The sequence below is a fragment of the Grus americana genome, chromosome 3, assembly GCF_028858705.1.
Source record: "Grus americana isolate bGruAme1 chromosome 3, bGruAme1.mat, whole genome shotgun sequence".
NCBI lineage: Eukaryota > Metazoa > Chordata > Aves > Gruiformes > Gruidae > Grus > Grus americana.
Genome location: NC_072854.1, coordinates 120,231,587 through 120,248,514, shown reverse-complemented (window position 1 = coordinate 120,248,514; position 16,928 = coordinate 120,231,587). Strand labels below are relative to the sequence as shown.

General features: G+C 46.2%; 1 protein-coding gene across 2 annotated transcripts; it reads left to right on the top strand.

Annotated features, from left to right (window-relative positions):
• Positions 1-2,789: 2,789 nt before the first annotated feature.
• Positions 2,790-16,630, top strand: LOC129204861 (estradiol 17-beta-dehydrogenase 2-like). Of its 2 annotated transcripts, XM_054821577.1 has the most exons (4): positions 2,790-3,209; positions 13,674-13,793; positions 15,176-15,279; positions 16,528-16,630. In XM_054821577.1, exons 1-3 carry the CDS (start codon positions 2,813-2,815, stop codon positions 15,274-15,276), a joined length of 618 nt encoding a protein of 205 aa, XP_054677552.1. In that variant the 5' UTR covers positions 2,790-2,812; the 3' UTR covers positions 15,277-15,279; positions 16,528-16,630. The 2 variants fall into 2 exon arrangements, with proteins under 2 accessions (XP_054677552.1, XP_054677551.1); XM_054821576.1 differs by lacking the exons at positions 13,674-13,793; positions 15,176-15,279; positions 16,528-16,630 and adding an exon at positions 4,284-5,217.
• Positions 16,631-16,928: the final 298 nt, after the last annotated feature.

The window sequence follows — 16,928 nt, the reverse complement described above, 5'->3', positions numbered from 1 at the left end:
CTCATGAGCTGCTGGTGTCGGTCTGGCAGCGGAAGCAGCCAATGAGCTGCTGCAGCCACTGCTGGCTCCAGCGGGGTCACCCAGGGCTGCGGGTAACCCCCAAACGAGGAGGGGGGCAGCCGGGAGGGGCGGCCCGGCGGTGCCAGCGCCAGCACCCCCCCCCGGGCTTCCTGCCCAGCGGCGTCCGACAGGTGGCGCCATTGCGCCGCGGGCGGTGCTGCGCGGGGGCGGGGCTCGGCCCGGGGCACCGCTCGCTCCTCCCTCCGGGGCGGGGCTCGGCCCGGGGCGGGGCTCGCTCCTCCCGCGGGGGCGGGGACGCGCTCGGCAGGAGACGAGCAGGGCCCGATACGGGTGGCTTTGCGTCCCCGTGGGCGGGAGGTGAGTTTTCCCCGTGGGCGGGAGGTGAGTTTTCCCCTTCCATCCTTTGAGAAGCCCTCAAAAAGTGATATTTACTAGGGGGGGGAAAAAAAAAATCTGTTTTTTAAAAATTCCTTTTTTAAAAACAAAAGACCGAGTACAACTGTCATTTTTTAGAAAAGGGACCCCAGAGCGGCCATGAAATCAGCGGGTTTTGGCTAGCCGGCGAAGGACCGTTGAAGCCCGTCTCACCAGTGGCACAGAGCTCCCCTGCCCTGCCTGTTAGGCTGACCTTAAGGCTCCAGCACTTAGAGGAGCATGGCGGCTTTCCACACTCAGTCAATACACCTAGCAAGGAAGGGGTGCAAACTCATCTCTTGCAGAGACAACGGTTTGGGTTTGTGTCTCTCTTTTGGCAGCAAAAAGGACCACAGATGACTTCTGGCCAAGACCACGAGGATACAGGCGGCTCAGGCTGCCAGCTCGAAGTTGCAGACAGGAGCGTGCCCTGCTCGCACCTCGAGCTGGTGAGACGCACACCAGCCTGGCCAGGGCCACCGGCTCCTCCTAACCCACGGGTGGAGAGGGCCAGTGCCCGCCCTCCAGCACGGCACCCAGGCCGCGGCACCCACGCGTGCCCACAGCTGCTCTCGACCGAGCAGGCGGCTGCCCTGCTTCACCACACACCCTCCCTGCCATCCTCACCCACGGGCAGGGACTCCGTGTGCCTTCCCGGATCAAAAGACGCCTCACGCCTGGTCAGCACCAAGCACAGGCGTTTGCAGTTGTGGCTCCTGTGCCAGGAATAACGATGGCACCCGCTTTTTGCTAAATAAGCTGTGCTGGTAGTCCTCTTCCAGCACAGGCTGTTTGCAGGCCATGTCCTGTCCCAGTCTTTTGGTTTGAAGAGTTTGAAAAGCACTTTGTGAATAAGATGAGCCCCCCCCAGTACACACAGCCCCACTACCTCTTGCTGCTTATGAACCGCTTAAAGGCCAACTGGCTGCTTGCATCCCTTTGTCCACTTCAAATAAAGCTCTGCGTGTTTATACACGCGCTGGGTGGGGTGCATGGGGTGGTTGTGGGGTGCAGCTATCAGCAACTCTATCCCAAAAGTGCCTGGGGCTGGATTGCTCTGATAGCACAGTGCTACCGATCCATGAGATGGGACCCGCACGTTCGCACAGAGGATGAACAAGAAGGACCAGTAAAACCCGGGTGCGTTGTGTTGACAGCCTGTCTCACACTCCCAGTACCTTTCCAGTTAAGAGTGGGGAATAAACACAACACCCACCTGCAACGTAACACACCTGGCAGCACACAGCTTCTTGGGGGGACCCTTTACATCGACCCACATTAAAAATAAAATTTAAAAAAAAAAAAAAGGAAGATACTATTTAAAGAGCAGGTTCCGACATTGAGGTTTTAGTGATGATCAGCAGCACCTCCACCCTGACCAAGAAGGGAAGGGCCTTCACTCCAACCTCAGCGGCTGCTTCAGAGAAAGCAATAAAAGAGCTGGCAGCCAGGAAGCTGCGAGGTGACGTGGGAGCTTCCCTCCTGACCCCCTGCTGCAGGGTTTACCTTTGCCAGTCTTGTTCCTAAGTCTACCAGGCTCTTCCCCATTCTGCAGAGGCTACAGCTATACCACGGAGCCGTGCCGGGCTCCATGCGCAGAGGGCATCGCTGCACTTGGGGATAAATACATCCCTTGCCACGGCACTGCTCTGCCTGACCCTCTGCCAGCCTGAGAAGTAGCAGGACCCTCCCTAAAAATCTCTGTCCTTGATCAAATAAGCTCTCTCTCCAGCACCCAGCTCGTTTCTCTCATCTGACACAAATGAACCCGCCCCAGACTGACGCAGTCCCTCCGGCCAGGCGGCACAACGCTCCTGGCATGGCAGGTTTTACAGCAGAGCAAGAGCTGGTTGCGTGGGGCAGGGTTCCCAGGTCTGTGCTTGCTTGGGTCCTTTCCCAGACTTACTGAAACTGCCTGCTTCACAGCAGTAGCCAGAGCGGTAAATTTAAGAGTCGTAGCGTGCCAAGCAGATACAGGGATTATTTCTACTCCATGGCTTCCCAATGCCATGGACACACTACTTCAAGAAATCCCTTAAAAACAGCTGCTTCAAAATAACCTATATACATCACCGGCCCTAAAGATGACACATGATAAAATACCCTTATAAAACAAATCCTTACATTTCAGCCTAGCAGAGCATTCAAGTGCACAGCAAAGCCGAGACAAGCACAGCACTGCTCTCGCCTGAAAATATACGTGGTCTGAAAAATCTCCGTTGTTGCCCTATCCCAGAAAATGATTCATCCTCCCCACGGGGTTTTGACTTGCCTCCGCACATTTCGCAATGCTGCCTGGCTTTATAACAGCGTGGTTGCACGCGGTGACTCCTAGCAGATCTTGCAAGCGAGGAGGTGGCAGCTAATCCTTCTAACGATGATTTTCCTTTTGCAGCGTTTCTTCTTGCTGGCCATAGACTTGTTACTCGCGATGACCCTTTCCTGCCTCTTTTATGCCTTCGTATGCATTTCCATCGCATTTTTGACCTGCTTCATTATAATCTTCTCCTTTGGCATCATGGAGAGGAATATTGATGTGAAAGGAAGAGCGATTGTAATTCTCATGTCCAACAGCTCCATTGGGAGGATGTTTGCAAGGAACCTGGATAAAGCAGGTTTCAGGGTGGCTGCTGCACACTGGCCTCCTCGAGAGGAGAGGACAGCTACAGAAGAAGAGTGCTCTTCAAGCATGGAGGTAGCCCAGCTCCACATGACTGAAGATGAGTATCAGAAGACAATGAAAACCTTCATAGAAAGCCACTTATCCCTGAAAGGTAATCTTTAGGGCAAACTTGTGGATTGTGCCCAGAGTAGAAATCAAAATGCACGACGTTGTGAGATTGTTGTAGTTCATCAGCAAACGAGGGAGGCAAGAATGCTTTAGGAAATGGGATGTAACACTAACTGCATTGCATTTTGTTGTGCAAAACAAAAATTTTGCTTTTTCCAGGGGAGAGAGCCTGCTCTGGTGGCTGTGAAAGGCCCCAGTAGACCCCAGTCCCTGGAGGAAGGCAAGGTAGGCCAAGGAAGGAGGGGGAGAAGGTCCCACCAAGGCACAGAGGGCTGGACTCACCCTGGGGAGAGAACACAGGGCTCAACGAGGGGAAGCAGAGGCTTGGACAGTGACCCGAGATGAAGGAATATGTCTGATTTTTAACCTCTTCTGGATTAAGAAACCTGAGGTCCTTCTTGGCTTCTTGCCTGCTGTGGGATTCATAAGAAACAGTCAGGTCAGAGCTTTGGCTGGCAGGTCGGGACTGTCTCTCTGAACCACACTGCTGTCATTTCTGTGGGGATACGGGACTGAAAGCAACCTGCAGAGCTCACCTGGGACAGCACGAGGCAAGCGTCCTGCTGAGGGGAAGGCCATAAGCACTTCTGCTGGGGAATCTCCCCGGTTCTTTCCAGGTGCAAGATGAAGGGTGCCAATGGGCAGACTGGCTTACGCCCTAGCTGAATTAGCTCTGCTCTCCAGGACACTCTGTCCTCACAGCCATAATTTTATACCTCTTGGGAGTGACAGAAAATTCAGCCCCATCCATCAGGGCCTGTAACGTCACTGCCTGCAGGGCTACGGGGTTACAAGAGATGATGCCAACCCTCTCCTCCACTATGAACCTACCTAAGGCACATCTGAGCAGGGAAGTGCTCTCACTGCTTCTCCATACCGCCTCCTTCCTTCTCAAGCTTCTCAATCCCTCTCCTCCTTGCTCTTCTTTCTGTGGCTCCCTTTGGGTCTCCCCAGGGCAGCCTCTCTGCTTGCTCACGCTGAGCCAAGATCTCTGAGAGGATCCACATCTCACCACGACATTGCTACCCAGCCCTGAAAGTTTTCTTTGTGCTCCCAGGCTCTGCAGAGGAAGACCATTTTGGAAGTCAGAGCATGCACCACGAAGCCTCGCCTTCTGCAGACACCCTTCAGAGAGGCGGTAGGGAACCTGACCAATACTCGCTGCTAGCTGCAGCTATTCAGGACCCCATGGCACAGGTTCTCTCACATCACTTTTCTCCTCAGAAGCATCCAGCAGACCAGAAGTGCCTGTGGTCAGATCCTGTGCGACTCTATGGGGCCCAGGATACATCCCCCCATTCACTAGCAGCCTGCAGGCTCCAGGAGCAGGTGCCCTGCACACCAACAGAGGGTTTCAGAGCAAACGCTCAGCTGCCTCCATGAGCATTTAGGCTAGTTTATGCTAGTAAAATTATTCCGGTAAAACTTGCCCACGTGGAGAAGGCCTAAAAGCTCACAAAACAGAGTATCAGCATACTCCTGCTCTGGAAGTGAACAATGGAGACTTTCTTAGCCAGTAATGCTCTGTGGGAGCTGGTGATTTCCGTGGGCCTGTCCTGTTTGAATTAAACGAGGATCTGGCCCAGTGATACTGTCTTTTTTGCTTTTGCATACTTTGCTCACTGTGCTAGTTAAGGGCTTTTGCAGGTTTGGGGTTTTTTTTGACAGGGTACTCTATTGTAGAATCCATGAGGTTTTACATTTACGATCTTCTGCATAGTATTCACATCACAGATGGGGATGTTAAGATGTATTTTCCAAGCGCTGACCCAATTGCATGGCAGATCAAAGCACTGCGTCGGGGCGGGGGGGGAAGAAAAGAAACCTCACAGTTTTCTTGGATTTCTTTGTTAACAGTTTCGAGTGAGTGCTGGTATTTATTCTGCAAGATTTGTTGTAATATTTTTGGCATGGGTTGGGTGAACACGAACACCTGCCATCAGCTGACTGATAATAAAACATTTTAAACCAAATCACAAGACTACAGTGGTAGGTCCCTACATGCAACATGCAGTTTGGTCAGCAGGATCCAGACAAGGAGAAAAGAGAGTTTGTGCTGTAGGGACAAGAAAGTTGTATAATGGTTCTGCCATGTCTCCATTTAAAAATTTCTCTTATGGACTTTATGTGTATGCAATTTTTAGTTTCCAAAGAAAGGAACTTCTATGCTAGTTTTTATGAAGTTGTTTTAATAACTTATCCCCATAGGAATTTTTTACCATTATATCTTTGCTTGTGTAAGTAAAAGAACACTTGTTTGATATAAACACATCCTGAATGCCTTTCAAAGTAACACAATGGAGACAGAACCTCCTAGTCATGGTTCCTTCTAGTATTAAAAGACTTATGACAACTAAAATAATCTATTTTTTATTCTAGTACAGGCCCAGAGACCTAAATTTTCAGGTAGGCTACCACCTTTATTTTGTGGTGGCAGTACAAATGAGTAAGGTGCTATTGGGTCTAAGGAGACTGTAACACAAAGATACAGAGAAATGCAAGTAAGGCCCCTTGCAAATTCATAATAGGATTTGTGATAGCTTAACTTGGTTCATAAAAAGTCTTGGGTTCTTCTGGCTTTTAGCTTTTGGTGCCTTTAGATCAGATTTTTTAAACTTTCTCTGTGACCAGGAGGTCAAAGAGATAGAGTGAAAATTGGGAGAGGAGGAGTCTTAATTGCTCACCTTCCAGCAGCTGAGCTTGTACTATCAAATATTGCAAGAACTCTTGGCATCATGTCTAAGTGCTCTGGGACCAATCTGCTTGAGAAATTGCTGTGCCGTGTTGCTCATTGGGCATGTTGCCTGGAAATGCTGGCAATTGCTTCATGATTTTTCAGGACTGACTGTACGGAGGGTGGGGCAGGGTGAGGAGGAAAAAATGTGGAGATGGGCAAGACCCAACAGACAGCAACCTGACCCAACTCAAGATGACTTCAGACAACCAGAGCACCAGTCTGATTAGTTGCTGTAGCCTTCATTGCTGCAGTACCTTGGGGTTCACCTAATCACACACAGACACGGGGCTAAGTGAAATCAGTATTTACTGCGTCATGCCCAAAGACTGGCTGCCTCTGGCTTTGCCAAGAGCAGCAAGCCCCAAAAAGCTGTCAAGTGACCCTGCCCTGCCAGCCTGCACAGAGCTCAGCTCCCTGAATTAAACTGCCAGGATAAGACAGAACAGAGAAACCACTGTTGCACAGCTAGTCTCAGCCTTTCTGATGGTTTAGAGATGTTTCGAACTACATTTTTTCTTTAGCTGCACCTAAAACACTTCCAGTGTCTTGAGAGATCTTGTCTTCTCCTTTTGGTGTCTTTAATGTCTTTCTGCCCTCCAGGCTTAGCTCTGCCCAACTTTATAAGATCTGTGGGTTTGCAGGTCACCACTGAAGTGCACAGGGCAACCACAATGGCAGAGCACTTGGGGGACCTGACACCCTTCCTTCCTACCCTTACTCCAGGGACCAAAGTTGGTTTCCCACTACCCTGTCACACTTTTCTCCACTCTTTCCACTCCTCACGGTACAAAATACTGTGCTACCAACCATCACTCATCCCAGTTGTTTCCACTTAATTTCTCTTTCCTTGTTTTCCTTCCATTCCTGTGTAATGCCTCAGGTTTCTGAAGGGGAGATGATACTCAATGTGAGCAATGCCTCTCAGTTCATTCAGATCCCTGCTGTGCTGAAGTTGCTTGCAAAAGTCCTGCTGATTTTCATAGGGTCAGGATTTAATTTCTTGTACCTGAATCTCAGGTAAGGTGCGACCACTGCTAGATTCTTTGGTACTTGATCAGCTTCCCTCTGTCCCTTTCTGTTAAATAGGAAGGGCAATACCTTTTTCACAAACAGAGAAATAACTGATGCAAATTAATAACATTAATTCCTAAATATTCTTAGGTCCCATCTCTGAAAGACTCTCATCATGGTGTTTCAGACCAATGAGAAGTGCTGGTTTCCCAGCCTTGTTCTGAGGACTCCAAAGGGCCTGGAGAAAGCTCCCCATGCAGACAGCTAGACCAGTGGGAGACAAGGGACTGTCATCCTCAGCCATCTGTTCTCATCCCCCATGATGCTGCTGGCAGAGTGGCTCTTATAACCTCTTCCTAAGTTAGTCCAAGGCAAGATCACCTGGATCATTCGATCAATTTAAATAGTTAGGTTTAGTGAATCCAGCCGATTACTTTCTTCTGTGCATCCCGGGACACTCATGCAATCTCTTTGTTGCTCAGAGCTGTGAGGGCAGTAACACCAGCAGCGGCAAGTACAGCTAATCCTGGGCAAGGAAGGGTGTCCACAGCTGAAGCCGCTGGCTCAAGACTGTGCACTGAGATGCTGGCAGAACTATAGAGAGCACTGAAGTACCAAGGCTTCTAGCAGCCCCATGGCTTCTTGGACGGTGTCCACCTCTTCTAAAGGTCAAGCTCTTTTTGCAGTTCTGTTCTGTAGTAGGTAGCAGTGATAGATGCTCTCCCAGTACTTTGACTTCAGCATCCGGTACTTTGGTTAGTCATACAGTTTAGTCCATGGAGGCACTCTTGTGACAGAGATCCAGAAAGTGAGACCCTATGGTGAGCCCAAACAGGAGACAGAGACATTTGAACTGCTCCCTTGTGTGGTGGACACACTGTAGAAATTCTTTTGCTTCCTAAGGATGTCAACGTGGTCGATCAAATTACATTATCAGAAGGTAACCCTTCCTCAGTCACTTTTCCATGCTACACTTACCTTAAGATAAAAAGACTAGGCCATACGGTCATTCCTAAACTCACAACAGAGGGGAAAGTTCAGCTTTCTTTTGCAACAGTATAGCCTAGTGCATGGCATGAGCAAGTAAGAGTCACAACAACCTGCCATTCCCACTCCCTTCAGAGATGGATTGAACAGATGTGATAATCATTGACTGCAGTAAACTACGAGGGAGTAGGAATTATGAATGAATAAAGCAAATGAAATCATATACTCATGCAATTTTAAGGAGTACTGCATTATTTAGCTTCACTCAGCTACAACAACTGCAGGCCACCTTGAATAAATCAGGCCATTTTCCGGGCTGCAAGTGACTATGCTTGGAGTTGTGAGTCAAGTGATTAATTTTTGTAGCTATGCTTTTGTGCCTTTAATACGGGTTATCCAGAAGCCTTTGAAAAAACTAGCTTGCGACTGTATTGCCTTCCTGTCTCTCGGGAATTTATCAAAAACTAGAGAAGCACTTGGACAGAGCAACCATCAGGGCTACAAAACAACCCAGACAGAAGACTGATCTCATTCTGAAACTACAGGTTGGGAGGAGTTATTTATTTTAGGATGAAGGGAAGCTTCCCATTCAAAGCTTCTTTTAAAAAATAAGAATCTGTGCATCATCTATAGTCAATGTCCTTTTTTTCTTTTTCCAAAAGAAGCTATGCATCAACAACTCTGGACATTTTATGGGAGGCAAATTTTCACTTCCCTGAAGTGCTTTTGCAATTCTCTTGTTTCAACAGACAACTTCTCTGCCAAGAGCCAAGCACCCTGGACGTACACATAAAACCACATAATTAAAAAGAGTTACACAATCCAGAAAAGCTGCAGCAACATTTCTCCTCCTCCATCTCCGTCCCTTGCTCATCGCCAGTGGGCAGAGCCCGTTCGGGTTCGAAACCTCCGTCCCCCACATCCCATTGCTGCTGCCGACACTCTTGCCTGCTGCTGCCGGACCACACGGGAAGGCTGCGTGCTGGAAGGGGCTGGCACTTCAGATCCCGTGCAGAGTCCTCAGGACTCTGCGTGACCATGGTTTTTAATCCTGGCAGGGATCAGTCTGGTCAGCTAGCCTGACCTGTATTTTATAGGCCAGAGAACTTCATCAAGGTTTCAAACGAACAAACCAGGCAGCCAGCTGTGCAGAAATACGTGGGCAGGGAAACCGGGAGCAAAGCTGTGAACAGCGAGTTCGGTTTGTTGTAAAATGCAGCAGGTACCTGTGAGCCCCGCTGTGCACATCAGTGCTCTGTTTATCTGTCTGTTGCTGGCTGGAGAATTTCTGTTTGCAAACCAAGATCTTTAAGCAGTAATTTAAAAATGCACATTGGTCTGCCATATAATAAAAGTGGGTTATTTTATTTACATGCATTCAGAACACGTTGCCATGCTCACCACTAGCACCAGCCATGCGTATAATATTACGGAAAGAGAAGGAGGTGAAAGAGCCATATGCTGCCACGACCTCTTTTAGCTTTCTTCCAAATCTTATGTTTGCAGACAACATGAAGAGAAATGAATCATTTCTCAGAAAGAAACCAAACAAAGCCCAGGTAGTTGGATACTTATGTTATACCAGCTCCTAAATTCTGCCAGAAGCTTTCTTTAGCATCCTAAAGCAATACCCTCCTCAGACTGCCCCTGCTTAGCTCATATGAATTTTACTCCCATGGTATAAGTTGATCTTACAACAAACCCCCTACAAGAGTTTCATTTCCAATCCTTAAACCACACAGAGTATTTTTGGAGATCACTAGAAAGATATCTATATTTATGACATGTCATTCTTGAAACAAAGGATCAACACATTTTCATGCAGTTGCAGTGGTAGGATTAGAGATGCAAAGTAAAATAAAAACAAAAGTATCTGGGAAACTATTTATCAGTCATGCATGATGCTAAACCAATCTCTGACTTCAAGTCATTGGAAATACTTACAGATGTACCATAACCTTTACACTAATTTAAAAATGTCCCAAACGAGAGCTTAACTTTGTACCAATTTAGAAATACTGTCTTTCATTAGCCAGATTCTAACAGCTCCTAACCAGACAAATATTTTTGAAAAATGCCAGGATTACAGCTCGCAGAGTTCCACAGATCTATTTCTCCCTTCAAAATAATGCAGTTTGTTGGAAAGGTTATTTGGAGTGTGTGTACATCTGTATTTTTTTTTTACTCCACCCCTCACCTCAAGCCTTCAGGGAAGTTTTCCAGAGGTCAGTTTTGAGAGGGAGAGGGAACCAAGTGAAAGAAAAGGCTTCTGCAATGCTGGCTTCCCATGTTACGGTGTTTGGAGACAGAAGCCTTCTGAAGAGTTGTAAGACATATGCTTAGAGACTTAATTTAAATTATGTAGTAAGACTGAACATGCATAAAAATTGAATGCTTCTGTATATGATAAATACTTCCTTGATACATATAAATAAATTATCTATTTTATTACAGAACTTCTGAGTAGATTATTTATTTATTTTAAATCTATTCTCTTGAAATTTCCCGTCCAACTGACAAACTGTTCTCCCAACTTATTATGCTGCAAACTCCCAGGTAACAGAACAATTGCTGCGGCGTTTTCAGCAGGAAAAGGTGGGCAGGAACAAACTCTTCTACAGAGTTCTCCTTGCTACAGGACAGAGGACTTGGCCGGGCCTGTGGTCAGCTCAGCCCCAGGAGCTTTGCTTTGGCACTAAATTGTTCCCCTGGTTCCCCGAGGAGGCTCTAAGAGGAAGTGTCCAGCAGGTATAGCCTGTGGTACCAAAGATCTTAAAAAGAATCCTAGCAGAGATTAATTTTACCCCACAGTAGGTTGACTTAGTAATATTGTCTTCAAAAAAATTGCATCAGTTTAGACCAAGCAACAGTCTGCCACCAGAGGTTTAAAAATCAACCTGTTTTTCAGGTTATTGAATTATAAATGCATGTGGTGAAGACCTCATGCTTTGTTATAGTTAGTCAAATGATTTGTTATGAAGATATTGTCCAAAAATCCAAGCCTTCCTTCTATTCTTGGGTGATTTTTCCCTAGTTTCTAGGACAACATTTATTATTCTTAAGTATTCACTGCTCTGGTTTGGTCAAACAGTTTGAAACCTGAGCTGTCTGATAGGAAATTATCCTGCCAAATAGCTGTGCCAGCATTCATATCTAACCCCAGACTAGATGGAATTAAGTTTTTAGAAAACAGGCTGATGAATAACAAATAGTTATTTTCAATAATGAATCATAATTGTATTTCCTCCTGTCAAAAGTTTGTCATTCCCAGTGGTTAAACCAATCATTCATGCCTATGTGTCTAACTGGCACTACACCTAACTTTCTCCATAGGTCGCTATTCCATTTTGCCTTGTCCTAAAGGTGGAAACACAACATACACACAGCTCAAGTCCATTTGAGCCTTAGATCTGTGCCAAAATATAATAGCCCAGGAAGTTTTGATTTTTCTAGCCCCTGCAAATCTGTTTTGTATTTGAACTGCCCTTTTACTGTAAAAGCTCAAGTGCCTGTCCTACATTAGAGCCTTGTTTTCCCCACTCCCATTTTAAGTGGTCATCATTAAATTAATTGACATGTCATCAGTATAAAGCTAAAACTCCTTTCAAGTTACTTGCCTTCCACTCCTTCCCTCTGGACTACCTTTGCGGTTTCATATTTACATATATTAAAAATGCATTTTCTCTCTTTTCTTGCTACCCGAGGCTTGCACAGAATCAGGAAAGCTTTTAGTCCCCATCAGAGATTCTAATTTCCATTCTGCTTTCAATTTATGGAGACCACATTTTCCAATGAGTAAATACACTGATGGAAAATTCCCGAGCAGTTCCAATAACATACATACAGCGTTGACTAATTTACCAGGTAGCAAACTGTAAAGGGAGGGTCTGCGCCCTTCTTATCCATCCATTCAAGAACAGTAGACTTCAGTGTTATTTATATAAAGGTCCAGAAAATAAAGATACAGGCAGGAATATGAGAATAGACTACAGCTTTTTTTAAAAAAAGTCTATAATACAACAGAAGCAAAGTCCCCAAATGTTTAGTTGCCAGAAAGAGAGGTGGCAAGAGGAACGCTACCGTCATCCATTTGCTCTCTGCATCTCTCTTTAGACCTCTCTAGCAGATTTTTTTATTCATGCCACCAGCTCCGGGGCACAGATCACGTCTGTCTGTCAATCACGTGGATTCACACTGTCTGATGCAAAACAGGGCTATGCATTGACTCTGTAACTAATACAAGGGAGCAGATAAAAGGAGATTTTAAGTCTCATCACAGTTTTCTGAGAAGCAAAGTCCTGAAGCAGAGAGGACTGGGGACAAGGCAAGTCTTTTTGCTCACTCCCAGAGGGATGTGCCACAGACCACGATTAGCCCAAGTAGAGTTACCACCACACATCTGGCACTGCACTGTATTAATCAGATACAATAAATGAGACATATCAAATATTTATCATATATGAGAATGACATAAGGAGTTAAACCATAGGACAGAGAATTGGGTCCAGGATAGATGTGAATCAGAGGATTAGTCCTAGTCACTTTTCTCTGGGCCAGCAATACAGACAACAGGAGCCGAGCATCACCCACGGTGCCTTTTGTTACAGCTTTCAGATATCTTTACAGCTCTCAGCAAACATGGCACAGAGAAGGACGATTCTTGGCCAGAAAAATTCACCCAGAGCTTTCCCTGGGCTCTCCGTAGGGCACTAGGGAGATACTTTCCTCAATACCCCATTCCAGCCCTCTTTCCCTAAAGCAAGGCAGGTCTCTTCTTTCCTCGAGCAAGAAGTCACCTTCTCCTCAACCAGCAGCCACCCTCTCCCGCACTGTCTGGAGACAACTTGGAGCAGCCACCAGGCTTAAAGGAAATATGCTCCCTTAAGTAGACAGTATGTTTTTATGGGTCAGAGCCCTTTGGCACCCTGCTTTGAGGCTAGGTAAGCAAACAGATAAAAGTCCCCTCTCTAAGATTAATCACTGCACCACAGACAAACAGGCCCCAGTTCTGATTCATTTGCACTAGAGAGCAGAAAACTTTTGAAGCTGAATTTGTCCCTGTATGATATTCAGATGCAAGGGCTTACCATTACAAAGGGAATAAGTGCCTTAAAGAGAACAAGTCCCGGCCAGTGATGGTTTCTAATAAATGCCATTGGATTTTTCCTCAAGAGTATTTCTTGGAAAATACTTTGCTTCTAAGAAAAGTAATTTGCTAATGTTTGCCTGATCATAAAGTTGATTTGACCTTCTGCAAATAACCTGACATCATGGCATGTTGCTGAGCCTTTTGAAGTGCATTAGGTTGTTCATACAGCTGGGCTTTTTCCTATTTCTTCTGCACGGCCACTTTGTATAACTGACAAGCATTTCTGAAGGTTTCCTAAAAATAACTGCAAGCAACTGGTTAAAAAAAAAAAAAGATTTGAAATTCCGATGGAATTTCAAACAACAAATTTCAATCGACACAGGGAGGAATAACTGTCTTTTGACCAGCTCTACTTCAAATGCTTTAAGTCTTCCAAACTATGGCCTCCCTCCTCCCCAGTGTGGATGGCTGCTATAGAGCTCATTACATTCAGGTTTTTAATTACAATTAGTTGCAACTGTCAATATTTCATCTGTACCCATTATGTCTTTGAGAAACATCATGATGTAATTCAAGAATGAACTGTACAAGTTCACTTTGCTCATACCTTGTTAATTTGGCAGGCATGTATGGGCTGATGAAGAAGCCATCAATCCTGATATGGGAAGAAGAGGAACCAGACGCACACAGGTTACCTGAGGAAAAAACCTCTTATAAATGGAAGAACATTTTCAAGGCTCCAGGTAGGAACCACTTACAGCAGTCAAGTACAATTGAACATATTGCATTTCTCTGACAATGTCTAGATGAGAGGGAAAGTGTCTTTAAAATGTTTTAGACAATAAGGTTTTTTTCCTTAACATGCTTTTTAAAACTTCAAAAACAAAGTCCTTGTTCATGGCCCACTCCTCACCAGGGTCAGTCACTGACAGCTTAAAATATGTGTTCAAAGGTATTAGCTAGTATTCTGGAAAACTCTGGCTCTCCCAAGCTGGGCTTGTAATTGAAACTACCTGGGTAGGACAGAGCCAACATGTGTAGAATCAGCTTTGCAAAACCCTCGCTGTCCCAGGAACCATCTGAGCTCTCTCCCCCTGGGATGAAAAAAACCCCAAACCCCACATCTCCCATCAACAAAACACAACTCAGTAGCTGGCAGCACCAGAGTTTTATCATGAGGCAGAAATTCTTCTCCTGGTTAGCTCTTCACACAGAAGTTACTGCTGCCTTAGCATTCACTGAGAGAGGTTTGTTGTCAGGGCTGGCTGTTTATAGGAAGGAAGACTTCCTGATTAGAAATAACCTGCTAATTAAAGCATGACTTTATTTACATGTCACATTCATTTATAGCTACTTATTTAGATTATAAATTTGTTTGCATCACAAGTGATATTATTCAGTTGCATGGTAAGTCTCCTCTGCAAGACTTGTCACCATGTGAAGGTGTTCTTCAGGCTTGTAAGAGCCTTGACACTGGAGGCAGACTCTGACCCTGGGGAGGGGATGACTCTAGCTGTAAAGCCCCAGTGCACTTTCTTAGTAAAGACAGCAATGGCAAAAAAAAAAAAAAAAGCTATAAAAGCAGGCAGCTAAGCTCTCCTTCATGAAATAGCAGAAAAAAATAGGTATGTTCTTTTCCCAAGTGATATGTATTAGATGTGGAGTGCATCACAGAAATAGATGGGGTAAATAACCAAGAAACAAGAAATCTGTCGCCCACCTCCCTGAATCACCACCTCTACCATTACTCCACACAAGCCCCTGCTCCAGATCCCAGACAGCCAGCACCAAGGAGTCCAGCATTCATGGCCACCCTGCTAACCGCCCGCTGCTGGCTACCCTTACTTAGTTCACATTTGAGGGGTACGGTGCTCACTCACACAGTTGGAGGCAGCTCAGCTTGTGAGTGGCCCCTTCCCCACCCAAACCCTCCTCCTTGTCCCCACAGCCCCTCTGCAAAGGGCACTGGTAGGAGCTGGACGGGGAAGCAGTGCCTCTGGATTGTTTGCTCTGGGAATCCAAGGCCCATAAAGGCTGTGCTGAAGATGCATTCCTTTTTTTGGACACAATGTTCTCTTTTGCTATGGGGTTAGTGGTTGAAAAAGCGGTGCTTCTCTGTTTGCAGCCCTCTGTGTCGCAGTCCTCTTTTGCCCGCTGAACTGTGTCCTGACTTTCCTGAAGAGAAGCCTGCAGCTCTTTGTGCCTCTGCTGAAGTCCAAAAACTGAGAGGTGAGACAGCACAGCACGCTCACAGCTTAGTTACATGCACCTGACAGAGCTAACCAGCAGCTCCTGCAAGGGCAGCTCTTACCTCTGCTGGGACAAGGAAGGGTGACCCAGCCAGGAGGAAGAGGGCCAGGAAAGCAGCCTGGGAGCAGCCTCCTGCCCCCTCCCACACTATGATGCCTGAAGGATGCCATCTTTCTGTGCCAGTCTGGCCCCAAGGAATCCAGCCCAGGGCACAGCCACATGCAACCGGCCACCTGAGGGACAAAGACAAACCAAATCTGGCTTGCGTTCCCTTAACTGGTAAATGCTGTCCTACACTATTCTAAACAGCTGTAAAAACATAGCTGTCAACACTAGTGGATGTTCATGTATATAGAAATCTCACATCATATCAAGTAATGCGCCCCAAATGTGCATTAAATAATTAGCATAAATACCAAGGAGGCACAGGCAGTGCTTCAGAGGGTGCTGCTGTGCAAGCAAATCTTCCTCTGAGCTCTGCAGCCAGAGCTGCAGTAGATTTAGGATGGTAGCAAACAGAAGACTAGTCAGCACAGACTCCAACACCAAGGTAGAGCGTTAGCTGCTGTCCAGCATCCCACTGGAATTTAAGAGGCACAGTAGTTGCTTTTAAACGGCAAAACCAAAAATATTCTGTAGCTTGTTCATTGCTGGATCATCTCTCCCCCATTCCTGTATTCTCACTGCTGCAGGCTGTGATGATTCTTGAATTACATTTACTCCAGCACATGGCTAGGAGAACAACTGAAATGGCATATTCCCCAACATCCCTGCTCGAGACAAAGCACCTACAGCCTGCTGTGATTCACCCTATTTATTGATCCAGGCTTTAGGACAGGGAGAAAAAAAAAGAAAGGAAGGAGTAAGACAGCAAATGAGATGGATCCCCAGGTGTCCCCACTTGGTCTGATCTTGCTAAAGGGGAGAGGGTCCCTGGCTCTAACATTCTACCTTCAGGTGTCTAGTTCTCAGTAGCATCTTTGCTTTGACCTTTCTGAGTTTTGGATCAGGGCCATAAAACATGCTGTAGGTATTACGTTGAACATATAGGTGAAAATAAAATCTGCATTTCCCACTGCAACGTGTTCACCAGCGGCTGCTGTAGCAGCAATGATACAGTGCAGGTGTGATGAGGGAGGGAACACAGTAAAATGACAGAGTCTGAATGAAATCAGTTGAAATGACTGAACAGCACCAAAGAGCTAAGCCTCTCCCGATGTCTTTCAGCCGGGAAGGAAACCCACGGAGCGCTACACGTTAATACTGTCATGCCACAATGAAAAGATGCTACAGGAAGGAGCGTAGCTGAGATCAGAAGTGACAAACTCCTGGCAGGGGAGGATTACAAGTGGTGACTTCAATTGCAGGACAATGAAAAACTGTGGATGAAGACAGAAAACACCTCCTGAACCATGAGACAGGTCTCAAACTCCCTTGCAAGTCTAATCTGTAAGGAAGAAGACACTGAAATTTTGGGCTGTACAGTATAATGCTGTATTCTACACAGGGATACGTGCATACAGAGAAAAAAAACATCTGAGGTGAAAGGAAATAAAGGAAGAATTCTGCTGGGAAGAAAAATGCTAGGGCTTGGTTTTCATTATCTAAAGCCACAACTCAGAACTGTC